This window comes from Verticillium dahliae, genomic scaffold, assembly GCF_000150675.1.
Source record: "Verticillium dahliae VdLs.17 supercont1.23 genomic scaffold, whole genome shotgun sequence".
In the NCBI taxonomy this organism is placed as follows: domain Eukaryota; kingdom Fungi; phylum Ascomycota; class Sordariomycetes; order Glomerellales; family Plectosphaerellaceae; genus Verticillium; species Verticillium dahliae.
In genome coordinates, this window is record NW_009276931.1 from 160,651 (window position 1) to 179,828 (window position 19,178).

The 19,178-nt window shown below is 58.4% G+C and overlaps 6 protein-coding genes across 6 annotated transcripts in view; 2 read left to right on the plus strand and 4 right to left on the minus strand.

The window, feature by feature from the left end:
- Window positions 1–5,284: 5,284 nt before the first annotated feature.
- VDAG_09105 (uncharacterized protein) lies at window positions 5,285–6,434 on the minus strand. Its single transcript, XM_009655407.1, has 3 exons — window positions 5,940–6,434; window positions 5,643–5,888; window positions 5,285–5,591 (listed from the first exon to the last, which is right to left on the minus strand). Exons 1-3 carry the CDS (start codon window positions 6,428–6,430, stop codon window positions 5,432–5,434), a joined length of 897 nt encoding a protein of 298 aa, XP_009653702.1. The 5' UTR covers window positions 6,431–6,434; the 3' UTR covers window positions 5,285–5,431.
- A 457-nt stretch (window positions 6,435–6,891) lies between these two features.
- On the minus strand, window positions 6,892–9,071 carry VDAG_09106 (alpha-N-arabinofuranosidase A; the record flags this gene model as incomplete). Its single annotated transcript, XM_009655408.1, has 5 exons — window positions 6,892–7,967; window positions 8,022–8,211; window positions 8,260–8,376; window positions 8,432–8,893; window positions 8,946–9,071. The coding sequence occupies 5 exons, from the start codon at window positions 9,069–9,071 to the stop codon at window positions 6,892–6,894; spliced, it is 1,971 nt and encodes a 656-aa protein (XP_009653703.1).
- Window positions 9,072–10,245: 1,174 nt separating this feature from the next.
- Window positions 10,246–11,316, minus strand: VDAG_09107 (uncharacterized protein; the record flags this gene model as incomplete). The annotated part of the gene is made up of 1 exon (XM_009655409.1): window positions 10,246–11,316. The coding sequence occupies one exon, from the start codon at window positions 11,314–11,316 to the stop codon at window positions 10,246–10,248; it is 1,071 nt and encodes a 356-aa protein (XP_009653704.1).
- A 282-nt stretch (window positions 11,317–11,598) lies between these two features.
- Window positions 11,599–14,144, minus strand: VDAG_09108 (U-box domain containing protein; the record flags this gene model as incomplete). The annotated part of the gene is made up of 4 exons (XM_009655410.1): window positions 11,599–13,161; window positions 13,213–13,375; window positions 13,432–14,084; window positions 14,136–14,144. 4 exons carry the CDS (start codon window positions 14,142–14,144, stop codon window positions 11,719–11,721), a joined length of 2,268 nt encoding a protein of 755 aa, XP_009653705.1. The 3' UTR covers window positions 11,599–11,718.
- A 3,161-nt stretch (window positions 14,145–17,305) lies between these two features.
- Window positions 17,306–18,063, plus strand: VDAG_09109 (uncharacterized protein). The gene has a single exon (XM_009655411.1). It carries the CDS (start codon window positions 17,454–17,456, stop codon window positions 17,547–17,549), a length of 96 nt encoding a protein of 31 aa, XP_009653706.1. The 5' UTR covers window positions 17,306–17,453; the 3' UTR covers window positions 17,550–18,063.
- Window positions 18,064–18,143: 80 nt separating this feature from the next.
- The window catches only part of VDAG_09110 (uncharacterized protein), a gene marked incomplete at both ends in the record, with an annotated part of 1,969 nt that continues 934 nt past the window's right edge, over window positions 18,144–19,178 (plus strand). The window contains 3 exons of the mRNA XM_009655412.1: window positions 18,144–18,173; window positions 18,305–18,812; window positions 18,897–19,014. Of these exons, the coding sequence (XP_009653707.1) occupies window positions 18,144–18,173; window positions 18,305–18,812; window positions 18,897–19,014 (656 nt within the window). The remainder of the gene's footprint in view (window positions 18,174–18,304; window positions 18,813–18,896; window positions 19,015–19,178) is intronic.

Sequence of the window (19,178 nt, forward strand, 5' to 3'; positions counted from 1 at the left end):
TTCAGTTCCCACAGAAGGGAAGCCAGGGCGCTAGGGCGAACTTGCTGTGCTGATAACAAGGCTTGTAAGAAGGCAAGGTAACACAAGACAAGTCCGCAGGCAGATGTGATTCAAAAGTGGAACATCAAAGTCCGCAACGACAAGACAGCGTCGCCGGGTGCGAATGCTATGGGCCTTCTCGAGATCTGACTGCGCTCTTCTCTGGAAGATGGATCTCTGGGAGATGGAGGACGGGGATGGCGTGCGCACCCCCTGTCGACGACCTTGCCAAGCTTGCTCACTGTTACCGCCCCCGGCCGAAGTGTCCCGACCCACCAACTCAAACCCACCAACCCACCTCAGACCTTGCGCTTTTCCGTGCAAGATCCAAGCAATCGAGCATCGTTGTCTTGCCTCCTGAATCAGTTGTCGAACAAACGAGGCTCTGACAGCTGGGCTCGATGGTACGGGTGACGGCAGGCCGCGCGAGGTATGCACATAGGAGATGGATCACAACAACCTACTCATTCCAGCTGGTATCATACCCTGGCCGTGTCTGTTTGTCTGTCTCTCTCCCTCTTCGCATTTCGTGCCTGGCCTAGGTAAGCTGACCTGGCTGGCTCGCTGGCTCGCTGGCCGCGAACCCCAGGTCGAAAATTCGGGGCCGCGCGCCGTCATGATCAATCATGATGAGCGCCTCTCGCATGGTCGCTCGACCAGTGGAGAGACGAGGCCCTGGGACGTGTGAGATGAGATTCCTCATCTGCCCGCAGATTCGCTCAGATTGTGCTGACCCTCAGAGCCATCGGTGTCTTCTATTGTCCCGAGCACAGCAGTGGTCGTCCAATGAGCGAGCCTCGGCACGGTGGGTCCCGGGATCGCCTCCGCAAACCTGGGATGCGGATGAAATGGCTCCCGCTGGTGGGTTAGGGGGGTGTGCGTGCTGTGAAGGGCCTCCCTGGGCACGTTGAAACCACCTACCTCGACATGGAGAGTGTTGCGGCTGTTTGTTTTGGGTCAGGGACGGGACAAGGGAAACAAGAGCAGCGCGAGAGAGAGGAGAGAAGCGCTGGAGGCTCTTATCAAGGTTGCTGTTTCGTTGGTCGAAAACATGCTCGGCTCGTCTCACGCAGCTGTCGTCCGACTGCACCTGTCAAGCGCCACGCGAGCAACAATGAGCAAGTTGAGCATATTGAGCATGTTGAGCATCTTAAGCATGTTGGGCGTGTATCGACAGGGCAGGTAGGTATCAACAGGACCATGCAGCGAACGAACCGATGGAAGGGGGAAGGGGTGGGCACCTCACTGCAGGCGCCGTAAATATGGCCACCCAATGGATCGCTAGGCTGACAGGTAGGTACCTACCAGCCTATATCTAGGTGGTAGGTACTATGTGCCTAGGTGGTAAAAGCGAGCAAATTGTCGAGAGCCGCAAGCGAGGTTGTCCCCCGTCAAGTGGGGCCACTGCCATGCGGTGCGCGCAGGCTCTAGGCTCTAGGCCCTGGGACTTTGGAGCTGCTGGCGCTGGTGCTGGCACTGTAGCACCTAACGAGTCCTGGTGCCGACGGCCTCAGTGGTCTTGTACCTCGCTCGTCTCCACTCTCTTCTCGGGGTCTTCGATCGACCCGAACCCGGTATCAAGCCCGACTCTCGTACAAACCAAGTCGCTGGCGATGCTTGGTGCCATCTGATGATGGCATGCCGCCTGCGCACCATCTTTCGGGATCGCGACAATCTGCCTTTTTTCGCCCCTCCGCCCCCCCTCCCCTTGAACCCACCGTCCGCCGCACATGGCTCGCTCATCACCCACACACCCACCAACCCACCGCAACCCACCAAGAAGCAGAAAACCCACCAGACAGACACAAGCGCCTGTCCCTGCGGCCTGCGGAACGCGAATTGTTCGCCGACGGATCCATGCCTGGGGCGGGCCAAGACTCCGACCAACAACAAATTTTCTGGACATTGGCGATGATCCTCCACGTGTAAGCTTATCAACATGCCATCTTCTCCGCCGCCGCACGGGTTCTTGCAGAGGCCCGAAAACCACTTAAACTCCGGCTCGCTCGAACGCGGGTCCGTGGAGGGCGGGAGGGACAACTTAGTACCTACACTTCGTAGGCTCACAAGCCGGGAGGCGGCTGAGACCGTTACCAAAGAAGCAACGGCCTGGATTGGCGACGACATGCCCACGCCTCCTCTCTCTCAGCCAACTTCATCTTCGTTTCTTGTTTAACGATTGTTTTCCTTTTGGGGAATTTTTTTGGAGAAAAAAAAAATCGTTGCGGGATCGTCTTGGTTCGAGTCAAGCTCGGCGTGCCACTGCCAGCACGCTGACGAGAGATAAATGCTGACCATGCTCACACGTCCCTTGCGCTCGTACTCGTGCTCGTGCCCGTCACCATTGGACTCGCTACAGAGGCAATACTGTGCTCTGCCCCGCCCTCCTTCGCTTCGCGGAAGGCTTCGGGGGTCCCGAATTTTGTCCGGCGCGCGGCAGGGACCTCCTTCTGCGTGACCCCTTCCTGTGCTTCCCACCTCTAATAAGGCTGACGCTGGCGTGGCCACTAGGAACCCGCGTATTCGGGTCCTGTAGTCCTGCGTGTGCGAGGGCCTGCCGCCGAAACTTCCCAGCGCCTGAACGCTCTTTCCGTGCATGTCGGGGTACCTAGGAAGGTAGCCGAGTCGGAAAAATGTGACGAGGCCTGGCTGTTCTGGCAGAATACAACAGGCAAACAAAAAGGGGGGGGAACATGCGTCCGGCTATCCGTTCTCCCGATCACAAAGTCCCCTTCGAAGCCCCAACGTACGACACGGCATTCCTGCTCCCCGAAGTCTGGTCTCTGCACGGTGGACGTTTAGATTGCCGAGCTCGTCATGGACAGGCCGCAGTGCGCCAGGATTTACAAAGTCGTCCGAGACGCTGCTGACTTGCCTGCTGCAGTTTTTGTTGACGAACTTGACTGGGTACGTGTGTGTACAAGTATGCAGTGCTTCGAAATTGTGGGGGCCTCACGTTGCGAAAGCGATTGCGAAGAGATCGACATTTGGTGTCGCAACGAGTCGAGCTCATCGACGGAATTATACCCAGGTGGCAACAGATGGCATTTGTATTGCAACGTCTGGAGACGGCCGTGTTGGAGAAGGCTCCGAAAGACATCTAGCGATTGAATGTCTCCTATTTGTTCGTTTCAACTGTGCCATATCTGATGGACTGCGACTCGCACTTCCATTTCTTCATTTTAATTTGTACGACTGCCCAAGGTAGGCTGAAGTTTCTCTACTTCGTAAGCCAGTATAATGAGCACCACGATACGAATCACATAAGACCTCAAGCAAACAGGAAAAGAATTAGAAAACAGCAGGATCGTCAGACTGAAATTTCAATCTTTTTCGTCGAGATATATGGTCATCTCATTCCAATGACGGCAGCACAATTTTGCAGCGGAAATTCATGTCACACCTACTCCAATTTTCAAACCTGGATTGGTGTTTGGGATGCATTGTGCATTTTTTTCCAGTACCTCATCAACTCTTGCCTTCATTTCCGGTGCCTGATGCTGAGGCGCGAGCAGCAGGTAAAACTAGGTAACAGAATCAAACTGAAGTCGATCACATGTCAGGGGCTGACTTCAGACTTGCACCTGCGTCGCCCTGTCGAAATCGGACGCGGAGACGACACGAACTCCGTGTCCAAGGAAATAGCCATCAGATCGGTACCCTGTTTTCCTGCTTGGGGAACACAGGCCCATATGCCTAAGAGGCGAACGAAGAAGTACCTGTTGACGTTCTGATCTCATGATGCTGAAACCCATGCCTACATGTTTGGCGCGGATGCGTGTTCGGTTAAGGTGCATGCGTAATGAACCTTGGAACGCCCTGGAAGAAGCAATGACCCATTCTGACCAGACATGTATTGTGCTCAGTTCCCGGACTCATCTTGCGGCCCGGACCGAGCTCAACAAACTGCGCCAGCCCGACTTTGGCAGCGCTACAGTCCTTTGGGGGTCATTTGAAAACGACACAACAGCCATGCTCACAGTTGAACGCTGGCTCGTAACGGCCTCTGGTCAATGCCTGTATACCTTACAACAGGGGATTCTCCATTGCACGGGCTGCAAGAAGGAGCTGGACTATTCCATCCGGGACGTTTCCATGCCGCTGACTCATACGGCTGCGTCGTCCGACGTTGGAGGTTACGTATTGCGTGTTCAGTTGTGAGCACTACCTTGAATGGAGCATGTTCAATCACGTATCGGGTGCCACGCGAACACCACAATTGACATGTCCTGCATCCCCTTCTCGCAAATCCTCACTGAGATATCATAAGCGGTCGTGTAGCTCTGAGCTGCACAGCCAACGTGCGCACCTGCCACATCCATACCCCAGGCGGACCCTTGGCCGATCAAGGGGGCTTATGTCACCCTCAATGTCTGGTTGTCGTGACTCGACAGCGCATGTTAGTATCGCGCGAGATATGTTGCTGGCCCCTTAATTCTGTCTGTTTGACTCTGGTGTAGTAAACATGGAAGGTCGCGCCGAGTCTGCGGGTACTGCGTCGAGGCAGAAAGAACCGAGACATGCGCAGTACGGCCGGGAGTGTTTAGTATTATGAACATGGGGGGTTGGACTAGGAATTCTCGTCCGTGGACTGGAATGTCGACGGGTGCTTGAATTGTGGGCACCACAGGCTGCTGGTCTTATCTAGGGAATCCCTTTCGCATGAGGTCTTGAAACTAACATAGGTTTCGGGATGGAAGTCCCTGGTCGAGTGTAAGGCAGGGATACGTTGAGTCGCAGCGTGGTGTATATTAACACAAACAGTATGCGAGGTCAAGAAAGAAAGGATAAACAAAAGAGAAATATGCCGTTCTCTCATGAGTATTCTCTAGCTTGCGTTCGGGCCGACCTGTTGGTACACATTAAAGAATACCAGGGCGCTCATGAGTCTGATGAATTGAACAAAAAAAACGATCCCACCTTCTTTTGACGCGCGTGCTCGCTGCTCGGTATAAAATGCCCTCTCCTGGCCGCCTTATTGGAGTGATCGCACAGCCTGCGCTGAGCTGCTTCCAGACGGTTGATCTCTACTGGTGGACGGACATGTGTGGCACCATGAACGACAACCCGGCATCGAATTACCACTTTGATACATCAACCAGCCTCACAGTGAATGCACCCGTACAAGTGTAAAATTGATGCCTTACCGTCAGTGCAGATATTCAAACATCAAAATGAATCGTGTGTGGTGGTGTCAGGAGGAGCAGAACCATGGCACAGGGGGCGGATTAAGGGCTTGGGACTACGGGAACGCGTATATAAGGGCTGCAGAGGGCCAGAATTCAGATGTCTTCTATCCCTTCCTAGTATCTATTGTCTGCGGGCCAAGTGCGGAAGACCTCTTCACTTTGCTCAATCCCACGTTCGGCCGGTGAATGGAGGCACGGCCATGCTACTGCAAGTCGTCCAGCCCCTCTTGCTCGACAGCCAGCCCCCCTGATGTCGTGCCGTAGCACTTGGCACTTCCCGATGATGCCCTGATATCCTGCTGAAGACAGTCTCTTCTATGCCAGGCCCAACTACCCTGGAGGAATCCAATGATGAAGAGCGTCCTGGTCGCGTCAGTCAGACAATTGCAGAGGGAAGAGCATGGAAAACCGTACCAAAGGGCTCCAAATCCACACAGAACGTCAACAAACCCATTGAACGCAGAAGAGGGCTCCTTGTCTCCTGCCAGACCAACCGAGGCGGCTAGGACGATGACGCCACAGAATGTCGCGAAGAGTGATCCGGCTGCCTGGACGCTCAAGTGAAACGTGATGCTGAGGCACCCAACAAGATGCATAAGGAGCGTCGATATCGAGAGGCTGAAGAAGATCAGGAGCGGCAGGAGACAGAATTCGAGCAGTCTACTACTGTCAGCTACACCGCGTAAGCCCTGTAAGATGGCCGAGCATCACCTGTTCCAACTCTCAAATCCGTCGTCGTCAGTCTCTTCCACGGCGCTGCAGCCTACCAGACCAATTTCCCCGAGTATGACGAAGGACTGTGCCAGTAGAACGGCAGAATACAGTTCGCCTTTCAGATAAGATCCGGCATCGTCTTCGTGGCTGTGGCTGCTACCAGAGCCCGCTGAGTTGCTGCGGCCATGGCGAGATGTCCCATTATCGCTCTGTTTTCGACCCTCGCTCCTTTCTTCGCTGGAGTGCTGGCTCACGGGCCGATTACTCGACTTTGTTGGCGAGACGATCGGCAGCGAAGCTCTTGATCCGTTCCAGATCTGATTTTCATAGCCCTGAAACCGCCCTCGAGAGAGGACAGTCAGAAGAGTGAATTGCGCCAGGCTATTCATGGTGGACTTGTAACGGCGCGGTTTGGTGTTTAGGCACCCGCATTCATAGCATGACCATGGGAAAAGCGACCAGATGTCGAGTCCAACGTTGCGAGGCATCTGCGAGGCCTTTTATCAGGTGCATTATCGCTCTTCTCACACTCTGTCACGCGTCGTTTGGCAGCGGTCATGGTGGAAGCATGTGAGCCTCCCGAAACGGCAATACCTCACATGATGTCTGGGATCTGGTTCGCACGCTGGTGACCCCAACTGCAGGCCCTCATTCGACTTGGGGGACTAGAAGCTAGAAGAACAAATGATGAACTGGGACCCGTGTGCTTTTGTGTAAGACTGGCCCCCTTCCTACATGGGGCGTGACGCATCCTCAGCTCGAATCGCCTCGAGCAGCGCAAGTTGTTTGATTTCGAGTCAACGCCCCGGCTGAACAATGTCGGACATGCAGCAAAGACTGGAGCCCATGGTCAACACAAGAATAATCATTTCATTACCACTAAAATGTCGCATCGCGATGCAGACACCCACGAGGTCATGTACCATGTCAACCGCAATACAGCACACCCTCACTGCCGCTGCGACCGCCGCTTGCACTTGCGCTTCGTATCCGTGTCGAGCACAGCAACCGACAACTCGGGCAGCGTAAAGGCAAAGACGCCATGCTCATTCGCCACGAGATCAACGACCTGCGTGTCCACAACGTTCACGCCGGTAAAGGGATCGTTGTAGGCATACGGGTCGGCGCTCGGGTTCGAGAGCACCGTCAGGAGCGCCCTGGCGCCGGCGTCGACGCCCTCAAAGGCGACCGTGACGGGCACGTCGGCGCCGTCGGTCGTGTTGTAGACGGCGGCCTTCCAGATGAAGCTGCCGGCGCGGTCGTTGCGGCCGGCGACGTAGAAGAGCGGGTCGAGGGCGCCGGCGGCGGGCAGCGTCCGGGTCATGGGGTGGGCGGCGAAGAGCTCCCAGAGGTACCAGCTCGTGGAGCGCGTGGTGAGGGCGGCGTCGGCGGCGAACTGGACGAGGGTCACGGCCCACTGCCAGCGGTTCATGTTGCGCAGGACGGGCGCGTAGAAGGTGCCGGGGATGCGGTCGGCGTTGCGCTCGTAGCCGATCATGGACACGGCCTCGCCGACGGTGCCGATCCACCAGGGGAAGGGGTGCAGGCCGCCCTCCCACGAGGTGCCGCCGTTGGGGTGCGTGGCGGCGACCTCGCCGACAATGTGGCCGACGTCGTTGTCGAAGCGGTCAAACTCGTCGACGAGCGCGTCGGGCGTGCGGTACGGGTGGTAGTCGCCGATGGCCGGGGCCGGGATGTCGTGGCCGTCGGAACTGGCGCCCGAGGCGATGACCTGAATGTCGGGGTAGCGCTCGTTGATGGCCTCGAGGAACATGGGGAAGCGGTATTCCTTGTACGACTCCCAGCCGGCGGCGCCTCCGGCGAGCCAGTCCTCGTTGCCGATCTCGACGTAGTCGAGCTTGAAGGGTTCAGGGTGGCCGAGCTCGGCACGACGGGCCCCCCACTTGGAGTCGGCAGGGCCGCGGATGAACTCGATTTGGTCAAGGGCATCGTCGATGAAGGGTTGGAGCTTGTCCTTGGGCGTGATGTCGCCGTTGAGGGCCAGGCCAGCCCATACGCCAATGACTGTCATGTGTTAGCAGGGAGCTTCCCCGCGACTCGACGACGAATCGACCTCACCGACTTCGAGGTCCATGTCCTCCGCCCACTGCAGGTACTCCAGCAGACCCAGACCGTGAGTCTGCTGGTAACCCCACACGCCAGGGAAGCCAGGACGGTAGCGGAGAGGACCAAGGGTCTGCTTCCAGTCCCACCAGGTCTTGTTGGTGTTGCCTTCGAGCATGTTGCCTCCGGGGAAGCGAAGAAGCGACTACGTCGCTGTTAACACGGAACATGTTGGCAAGGACTTGGAACATACCGGATGGAGTCCAGCAAGAGACTCGGCGATATCCACACGAAGACCGTTCTTGCGGTTCTTGTACGTGGGCGGGAACAAGCTGATTAGGTTAAAGTCGAGCGAGCCGTCTGCAGCGCCCTGACGAGATGTTACTACGAGGAGTAGGGGGAAGCAACAAGGCAGATGGACGTACCTCTGGATCAAAGGTGAGGGTAAAGGTGTTGTTGCTGTTCGGCGCATCCATGGTCGGGATGAGCTCAAACTCGTGCTCGATCCAGTCGTCAGCAACGGCCTTGGATGCCACATCCACCGAGCCAAAGACGTCGTCGTTGAGGTCAGACCGCAGCGAGGCGGTGAATGTACCCTCGTAGGAGCCGCGGACCCAGAACGAGCCCGTGTACTTTTGCTTCTTGACATCGATGCCCCAGTAGCCGTCGTTGGAGAGACCGACGACACCAGACGAGTTGCCGGCCGCCACGTGCACCGAGACTGGGAGGACGTCGGAGAGGGGCTCGCTCAGGTTGCTCAGCTGGAGGCTGGCGCCGTTGAACGCGTGCCAGCCGTCAAGGTTGACGGGGTAGCGGTCGCTGAACTGGAAGGCTCTGTTGCGGATGAGCTCGGCGTAGATGCCGCCGTCGCCAGAGTTGTTGATATCCTGGTACTGTGAGCTGATGCGCGGCACGGGCAAGACGAGCGCCGTGACCAACCTCGTGGAGGAAGCCATACTGGTGGCCGCTGGTAGCGTTACCTCCCGACGAGGCAACGGTGATGTCGAATGCGACTGAAGATGCTACGCAGGCAAGAGCCAGCAGCATCTGCTTGAGGGGCGCCATGTTGATATGGTGGATATCGGAACCTAGGTCAAAGCCGAGACGTGCCTCAGCAGTCGGCGAGGAAGCCAGCGCGTCTCTTGACGGTCTTTATATCCCTCCGGACCAACGTCATCCAGCTCGACAACGAGCTGCCAACACGGCCAAGACCACTGTGTACCGCCCCGCTCCCATATGCGGCCATGGCACCAGGACAATCGGCAGAAACCGACCGAAGCCTCTTGATTCGGTCGGCAGTACTCCGAGCGACGCATCCAATGTCGCTTCAGTAGTGAGCAAGGCCTCGCTGTGAGGGGATAAGGACGCTGTGACGGGTCCGGATAATTCAGGGGCAGCTAGGGTCCATGCAGGTAAGGTAAGGTACCTTGGCAAGCTTGGGCAGTGGGGGATGCCGCGGAAAGGCGAGGCCATGTCGACATGATCAACGGCCTTGCCAACCTGGTGCCTCACCTCCAACAGCTCCATATGCAAGGAACGGCCCGGCATCGTGAGGGGAGAGGAGAAAAAGCGGAGGGGGGGGGTAGGGCGGGGGACGAGGACGATCGCTCGCTGGGCCCTGGTCGAAGTCCCCAGACGCGCCACGGGTTCCCCAGATGCTTGATCATCTCGGTCATCAGGTGCCGGTTATCTGCCGGCGGAGCAGATCACACGACTCCCATTCGCGCGCTTCACGATGCGAGGCCTGCTCCCAGGGGGCCAGAGGCGAATGCCTGCTGGCGGGAGGACGACTTGGCACCGAACGATAGTGTTGCCCGATGTAACGGTCGACGGACTTTTTGGTGGCGTCATTTTCTTGCTTCTTCCCCGAAGAGGCGGATAAAATTGACAAGAGTTTCTGACTCGTCTGCGGGAGGGAAGCCCCGGATCGTCCACGAGGGCATGAATGAGATGGCCTCGCCATTTTGCCATGCCTTGTTAGTGGCTCGCTTGAATCATGGCATGATGCAAGTCTACAGAGAATACAGACAGAGCGATTCACCGGCCAAATGGCGAGCTCTTCTCATGGTGACGGCACGCCGAATCCAGGGCTTGACCACGTCGGCCTGCAACGAAACACAATCTGGGATACACGCCGACGCAATCTGGGATACACGCAGCCGACGCCAAATCCTCCCCCTGCTCCCTGGCGATCCTGTCGGCATGGAGATGCAGGCCTTGACAATGTTGCCCCGACCAACTACACCAGCACCAAAGCCCCTCCATTCTCAATGTCAAAGAACGCCGGCACCGCGTCCATCTTGCCCCCCCGCCTCTCCATCTCCGCCACCCCCTCCTCAAAAGTCCACCCCCGGAACCGAAGCAGCCAGCTGATGACGCCCGAATACGCCTCGCCCCCGTCGTGCGTCCGCGCCCAGTAGCGCACCCCCGTAGCCTCCGCGAGCGCCAACCCCCCCCGGACCCCCCTGCCCGTCGCCGTGCCGGTCCCCAGCTCGTCGAGCCCGTGCAGCAGCGCAAGCCACGCCGTCCCCTCGGGCGCGACCCTCGCCGCGTGCGCCGCCTTGTGCGCGTCGACGCCATGCGGCGCGTAGAGCAGCGCCTCGCCGCCCCACGACGTGACGATGCCGTGGTGGATGTGCGGATACAGCGAGTCCCGGTCCGGCAGCCGGAACATCCGCAGCCACGCCGGCACCGCCGCGACGGACCTCGTTCCATCCGATCCGGCTTCGACACCGACACCGGCACCGGCACCGGCACCGGCACCGACGGGCCACGACGCCGCCGCCGGCTCCAGGTCCGGCAGCTCGACCACCGTCTCAAAGTGGCCCCACCCGCGCACGAGCGCCGCCGCGTCCGCGACAACCAGCACGGGCGTCTCCCGCGGGAACCGCTCGAGCGTCGCCCGATGACAGTGGTCAATGTTGGTGTGCGACACCAGAATCGCGTCGACGCCCTGCCGCTGCTTCGTCGTCGTGGTCGCGTCCGCTGCCCGCTCGGCACCTCCACCTGCGGCCGCCGCTTCCAGCGAGGCCACGAGCCGTTCAATGTCGGCGACGTCGTCAAACTGGCCCGCCTGCGTGCGCACAATCTTGAAGAGAAAGGCCGTGTAGGGCCACTCGGTCAGGCTGCCGCCGAGCCAGAGGTCCTGGAGGACGTGGTAGTACGCCTTGCCCGAGGCGTCGGGCCCGCCCGGGCGCGGCAGGGACATCATCCATGAGTTGTCTGCGTTGAGGCGGGTGAGGATCGGGCGGAGCGGGGTGGAGGGCGCGAGGCTGTCGAGGAGGAGGTCTGTTGTCGCGTAGGCTGCCATGGTATGAAATGCTGACGATGGGCAAAGAGGACGACGTGCTGCTGAATCCGAAATGTCAACGTCGACGGCAAGGCCAAGTCGGTCATGGCCATGGGCAGCGTCGTATTTTAAGACCTTAGAGTTTCGCTCCTGCAAGGCCATGCTGCGACGGTCATCGTGCCTGATTGAGTTAGTGCTGATGTGATCCTTCGACAGACGAGGGACCAGTCAAGCATGCTGACAAGCAATCAGCCCTGGTCAGATTGGTACAGGCGACAGTGATCTGGTAGTTCATGAGTGTCAACAGCAAATGGCCACGCTGGTGGTCAGCCTGGTTAAGAGGAGTGTTTCTACAAAGCGGCATCTACCTAATCAGTGCTATCGTGGAAATGGGGGCATCGTGTATATGTAGTCGACCCCGTCTCAAACCTTGCACATGCTGGCCAGCTCGGCCGCCGTCCGCGGCAGCCTCATCATCGCGCGTCGAAAGCCGTTGACGAGGCCCGTCTTCTCATCCCTCCGCGTCCCTCCACCGAGCACAATACCACCCTTGCGGATACCAATCTGCTTCAGACTCTTGGCGACCGCCATGTAGTCGCCGAAGAACTGGTGCGCTCGGAAGTCACCCCCGGCAGTCACGCCGTGTCCCAGCGACACGCCCCAGTGTCCTCCGACGCGGAGTGCGTGGGCTGCCGGGTCTCGGTCAGGCTGGAGCACCACTGAGTAGATGCATCCTGTGTACCGCACAGCCGAGTCGGCCATCTGTGCGGGGAACCCCCAGCTCTTCGCATCTGCCGACAGCGGATGCCAGGGCGTGACCACGAGCCCCCCAACGCGACACATGACCTCCCTGCGAACAGGCGTGACCAGCACCACGGCGACGCGTCTCGGACCTCGGGGCGTGAGCACTTTGACGCCGTGTCTCAGCTGTCGGATCGGCACGCTGCGTCCGGATGCCAGCAGCACCGGCGTCGATCCGGCGAAGCACGGGTTGGAGGAGCTGTGATAGCGCCGCATGTTGATGGGCTTGCTGTACGTGCCCACTCGGTATCGGCTAGGCGTCGGTGGAGGGATGCTATCGAAGGCGTCGTCAAGGGCCTTGCGACAGGCGATGAAGAGCGGACTCTGGGCACCGTATTGAAGGGGACCAGGGTCCTTGAACGAGTTACAAATCTGGCGCGTGTGGGCGTTGAGGATCGAGGGCAGGTAATGGACGCCCCATTTACGGTAAAATTCGGCGTTGGTGATGGCGAGGGAAACCTGGCCCTTCGGCTCCGGTCCCGAGAGGTCTTGGACCAACGACTGGTTTTTCTGGTCGGTGAAGGTGCGCGCTGGTAGTCTGCTGATGAGGGCGTGCAAAAGGGGTATCTGGTCGCTAGCCTTGGAGACAGCTTGGTGCTCGCCGTTTTGCTGGCTTTCTTCGTCGCTGATGATGGGAAAGAGCGTGGACAGAAAGGCGCACATCTGAGATCGAGACTGGTGGTAGGCAATTTCAGCAGCGTCTAGCGTAGTCGGATCCGATAGGATGCCTTCGGCGCTTTCGGCGTAGGTCGTGCTGGTCATTTGTGAGTAATGGAGCTTGGCCTTGACCGATGGAGCTTTGTCATGTTCCAGAAGCTTGCTCCAGGCATCAGGCGAAGCGCAAAGATAGATGTCACGCGACTGTCCGTACTGAATGTTGCCGAGGGAGATGGTCAGTTGCGACGTTGGGGTCAGGGAACCAGCAAGCTCGATTGGTGCCTGTTTCTCAACAGAATCACCAAGACTCTCTTGAATGGCCAGCTCGGAAGGATACGTCAGCGTCAACGTGGCTCGATTTGCAAAGGTCGACTGCAGGTTGGCGACGGCGTGGACAAAGACTGTGCCCTGTGGCGATGCGTCAGTGGTGGCAATCGTTAGGCAGGCATCATGACTCACAATCATGCCAGCATCGGGGATGAAGGCATAGTTGCCTCCGCCAATTTCGGCGATGGACTTGAGCAGACCTGAGCGAATATGGTATCCGAAGCCAAATGTGTGAATCGTGGCCGGCAGCTGGCCCATGTCACGGAGCTTGGGAATGTACCCTAGTCGTGGACATCTAGACAAGGTTAACATGGTCATGTACATCTCTTGACTGGATACAGGAGGGCCTACCCTGAATTGGGCATTCCGTCTGTGAGAACCATCATGGCAGGCACTCGTCCCGAGGAGGAATCACAATCGCTAAAGAGCTTGATGCCTTCGGTGATGCCGTGCCACATGTTGGTCCCGTGCAGAGGCTGGAGGTTTTCAATCTTGGCCTTGGCCGAAATCTTGTTGTCGGGACTCATCTCGACCAGGGACAAGATGACCTTGGCATTGGTGGTAAATGTCACAATGCCGAGTCGATCGCGCTCGTCCAGTGTCTCGAGAATAGTTCGTGCTGCGTGCTTTGTAAGATCGAGGATCGAAAGGCCAGTGCTCTCGTCTTTCTGGCCAGGAATGACAGGCGCCGGGGCGGCGTCGTGCATGCTTCCAGAGACGTCGATGACGAGGACAATATCGCAGGGCGCACGAGGACTTCGCTTTCCGGACTGGAGAGCCTCTCGTGGGGTCGTAGGCGGCTCGACCTTGACAAGGAGGCCTTCTCGCGATGCCAAGGGATGGACCGAGAGGGTCAAGTCGTCGATTTCATCCTGGACAAGCGTGGCAGGTTCACTCGTGACTGACATGTTGTCGTCGGCCACGGAGGAGTCGGGGGTTGCAGATGAATTGCTGGTGGCTCTTGAAGAGGAGGAGCCTGTCGTCAGACGGGCGAATGCTCTGAGCTATGGTTGTCAGTTGGCGGCCAGGTCAATAGGTGAAGCAAGCAAACCCACCAAGGTCATGTTGGCGAGTGATCTTTGTCAGGCACAGAACAGCGAGGGTGCGGAATTTAATAAATCATACCAAAAAACACAGGCGCGACAGGTATCCCAAGTGGAAAAATGCAGAGAGGCGGCGTCACTAGATGTACTCACGATGCACTCATCTCCCCTCATAGCGGCCTCACTGGGGGCCTGGGGACCTGCCTACCAGGCTGACAGCCCCGGCACAATGACACATCGGGCTACGCAACACGAAGCGCTGACCAATAAGCGTGAGACTTTGTTACGGAAGGGTGGATGGTAGCCTCATTCGTGAAAGAGCTGAGGACTTTTGCGAGACGGATGCCTGGTATGGTCGACCTTCTTGGAGGCGTCACTTCACGGCTGCGGAGGTCTTGGCGCGACTGCGGCCAGCGGTGGTGCCTCACCATGGTCAATGGTCAATGAATGGGTGCCTCGTTGAACGCCCGGCGAAGCCTAGCGGCGCACGTCAGCCCTGTAGCGGGCCTAGCAGTTCGCCTGCGGCCCCCTGTTGGTGCGGTGTGGCCCAGGTCCCCCAATCCTCCTGGAGCACGCTGTGGCCATGTGCTGAGGGAAACCGAGAGAGCCGGGTTGGGATCCTTCTGGTGATGGTGTAGGGCCGGCGAGCTGTATTTGGCCTCGGGAAGGCAGCAGGAACCGTAGCGGCGGTGACTCAGTCTCAGGCTTCTTCTCCGTCTCTCGCGGCCGTCCTTCTGTGCTTTGCCTGTTCTGCAAACAGGGCCTTGCCTGTCATGCAAACACATTGGGCATTCTTGTCCGTGCCTTCTTTGAAAAGGCTCGGAGCACGGTCAACGGTGTCATCCGCTGGGATCAAGTGCCATGCATAGAGTTCCCCGCCATCACCCATGGCGGCCATGTCATGTGCATGGCCGTGATCCATATTGGCTTCTGCGGCCGAACAGCGTACGTCATAGGTTTCGGATCGTGGGTGGACCCTTGACGCGATGCTGCGTGGTCGAAGGACGAGCTGCGTGGTCGAAGGACGAGCCGCGTGGTCGAGGGCGAGCTGCGTGGTCGAGGGCGAGCTGCGTGGTCGAAGGCGGCGAGCCTGCGGAGGAATCAAGGAAAGCGAGGATCCAGGGACCAGAGGAGGCATTGGAGCCTGGGGTAGTACCCCACTGATGGGCGACGAGAAGGGACAGGGGTAAGGGTATCGTCGGAAGTTTGGATGTGAGACGACGGCGCAGAGGGAATGGCTCGAGGCAGTGTTGGGGATTTTGACTCGGAGCGATAGAAGAGTTGACGATACTAAGGGACGGAAGCCTGGTTCATTGCCGTGACACCGTTGGTGGGCTTTGACGGCACTGATGGTGGTGTCTGTACCGCTAGGCAGCATGCTCGGCAGCATGGGGGATCCAATGCAGGTCGTGAGACTGAGACGAGCAGCCAAATGCAGCCTGGTTGTGATGGCCAGGCAGCCAGGGTCTGGGAGGAGAAGAGAGGGAGATGCCGCTCGGACCACCGCTTGTGTCTCTTGAGTCACATGACGAAGCCTTCCATTGCCCCCTCTGTCTCCGCCTGGTGAAGGTGATCGATAGTGACCAATGAGAATGACTAATAAAGGCCGTCCATAACCTGCCATTGGTCTCCTTTCGCCTTGCCAAGGTGCATTGGTCCTTCCCAAGGCGCATTGGTCCTTCCCTCTGATCATTCCCATCGTGTGATGCATCTGGCGATCGTCCTTGAGACGACGTCGCCTTGACTGACATTCCCAATGACATTCCCAAGATTCCCAACGACCCTCCCCCGAATGTGCCCGACTCGAACGCATCCATCATCTCCAGAACTCGCCATGCCACCCTCGAGCACAGCCGAAACCATACACCCCGCACTACCCGCAATCCGCCTCTCAACGCTCGCCGCTAGTCACCGAAGCTCCAAGCCTCGTTGCTCTCGCTGCCTCTGAGTCTGAGTCTCTGAGTCTGAGTCTCTGAGTCTTGAAGCAGAGTCTCTGTCTCTCGCCTCTCACCCATGACTGGCACAGGCGACGGGGTGCCGTGCTTCACCTCTTCGGCCTGAACGACAGGTGCAACAATGAACTCAGCGTCTGGAAACACCATTTGCGCTCGCCACTGCGCATCTTCACCCATCGATCGCCAGAGATGATGCTCATGTCTCGGTCCCTCAGCCTCCGCCGCGACCTCTGGCGCCCACCACCAACATGAACATGATTCGCGCTACTCCACGATTTTACCCCTCAGGAGATCAGGAGCTTTTTCGCTTTCACCATGTGCATGGCCCCATCAGCCAATCAATGCCCTCATGCGTCGCCCGTCGCAGCCCTCTTGGCTCCTTGGCTCTGCTCGCCGCCAGCCGCACCGTCAGCTGCGTCCAACCCGACTCGTCCAAAGCTCGTTCCACAACCTGCATGCCGTTCCATCAATGCACAGACCTGCGTCCTGCATCCCAACCTTAGCTTCTACTGCCTTGTTAGCCTCCCTCGGGGGCCCGCCATCCATCGGCAGTACTAGGCCAAGGCCAAGGTCAAGGAGGACCAAGCCCAGCAACGTGGGGGATGAGGCCCCCCCTCTCCAATCCTCTCCTGCAAGCCGCCTGTCCAATCCGACGCCTCACAGTACCCAGCCGTCCGGTCTTGTCAGGAGGAAGAGGAGGAAAAAGGGTGGATCGGAGAGGGAAAAATAATATGGAACCGGGCCCCTAGGACCCCCCGGGCCCCCAGGACCCCTTGTGCGCAAACGCCAGGGTGCGGCATTCCCTGCATTACCTGAACCGTGAGGGTAACGAAAATGACGTCCGCCAGCCAGAGGCGGACAATCTTCATGTGTTTCGGCCCTCTCTCTGTCTCTTTCTGACTCTCGCGCGCTCATCATGTCCTCTGGCGCCAGGGATGCCCCTCCCGGCTGCGTCTGAGCCTCTCTTTCTGTCGTCTCTCCGGCCCCTGCTCCCCGGCCAGCCTATGCGACCGACACGATCTCCATGGGCGTTTGAGCTCGCTGGATTGGATGCGCTGTCATTCGCCACGCATGGCGGTGCTGTTCCCGGCCTGATCCGCGGACGGAGCTGGCTGCCTTCTTTTCCGTCTTTCTCATGGCGTGGTGTCGAGTCGAGTCTGGTGGTTGCCTCTGAGAAGTATAAGACCGATGGTTCCGTCCTCGTTTTGAAGAAAGCCGTCTGTTCATATCCTCTCTCTATTCCAACATCATCAACCCAAGATTCTTCCGCAAAACACAACCAAGCAACAAGTCGACCACAGAGCTCAAGCTACTACGCCCACGTCAAACAAGACCAAATCTCCAACCACCAAAACACCAAAACACCAAATTCACAATGGGCTGCCCTTCCTGCTGCAAGTGCGGAAGCATGATCGTCATCAGCAACTCGTGCCCTTCGTGCGGCCACCACGAGTGCACCACATGCCTCTAGAGTGAACGCCACACAACCAGACGAGCATGCAAGCACTGCTTTTTCGTCAGCTCCTACTTTGAGCCTCACGATGCACGGAGAAAAAGTTTGGTGCCACCAGATGAGACGACAGGAAATAGCCCGATGCCAGCCGTGGGTGACTCAGCCATGAAATCGACCAAGCCCGGTTATTTCCGAGACATCTCATGAGGCTGTGGCACCACTCGACTCAATTCAGGGTACTCACTCCTCAGCACTCGGAGCCCCCCAAAGTGCGGCTCGGCATGGCCTCATGGACGGTGCTTCGTTGCATGACATGACGACCTTTTGGCCTTCTCAGCGCGTGTACAACTTTTGCGATATCCTCTCTGCTACGATTGGCGTCTTCTGGCTTGGGTGGAATGGGGATGGATGGGACCAATCCAACACATGGCGCCAACGGCACGTCGTGACTGTGGCAGAACGTCTACAGGTCTCGAAAAGGCCCATGCGTAAACGGTTATCAGGTAGACCCAATACACTCCACATACTGCACCGTCTGTTGCCTAGTGATCTTGATGCCTCACGTAGCGTATAGGTGAACATGGGCAACGCTCAGCACTATTGCCGCCGCCCATGTCTGTCAGCCATATTCCGTGCGCCATGGTAGCAAAACCCCAAGGGAAGCGGGCGCCGAACCCCAAGGGAAGCGGGCGCCGAACCCCGAAATCCGATGTCCCCGGATGAAGCTGCTGGGAGCGCTAGTGTGCTTCTGACGACCAAGATCACCACGTCAGGCCGACCGCGTCAAACTCAATATCCGTGCTGGTGGAGACGATCCAGGGCCTGCAAGGTTCGAGGGGCTTCAAAAGGCGAACATGAACGTCGAGATTGAAACCAAGAGACTCAATAGTCAGATATCGGACCGTAACGCACGACGTGACATGTTCAAATCACGGAGCCCCTCGCCGACGACGGCAGCGCCTGTGAGGTCGGCATCGGAAACAGAGCACCAGTCCAGCGACGAGGACGCCGTTGCACTGCGCAAGCTGACGCGCAAAATCGACCTGCGCATCATCCCGCTCTTCATCTTTCTCTACACCATGACGTTCCTCGACCGCGTCAACATTGGCAATGCCAGGCTGTGGCACCTCGAGGCCGACCTCGGCATGGCGGGGTACGACTACAACCTCGCCGTGCTCGTCTTCTACATCCCCTACATGCTGCTCGAGATTCCGTCCAACATGCTCCTCAACCGCCTGAAGCCGCGCTACTACATCGCCTCGCTCGTCTTCCTCTGGGGCCGTACGTCCCTCCGGTCCCCTGCCTTTCCCTTTCCCTGCCTTTCCCTTTCCCTGACAACGGCCAGACTAACGGAGCGCCATCCAGTGACCATCACGCTCGCCGGCTTCTCGACGCGGTTCGCCCACCTCGTCGCGGCGCGCGTCCTCCTCGGCGTCTTCGAGGCCGGCATGTTCCCCGGCTGCCTCTTCCTCCTGGCCACCTGGTACCCGCGCCACGCGCTCCTCACCGCACCGCCCTCTTCCTGCTCGACAACGACATAGCCGGTTCGATCTCAGTGTCCTTCGAACGCGATCTCGTGCCAATGACCGCCGTCGACGACGCCTTCGGTCTGTCGCTGGAAACTACTAGAGTCCGAGACGACTTCAC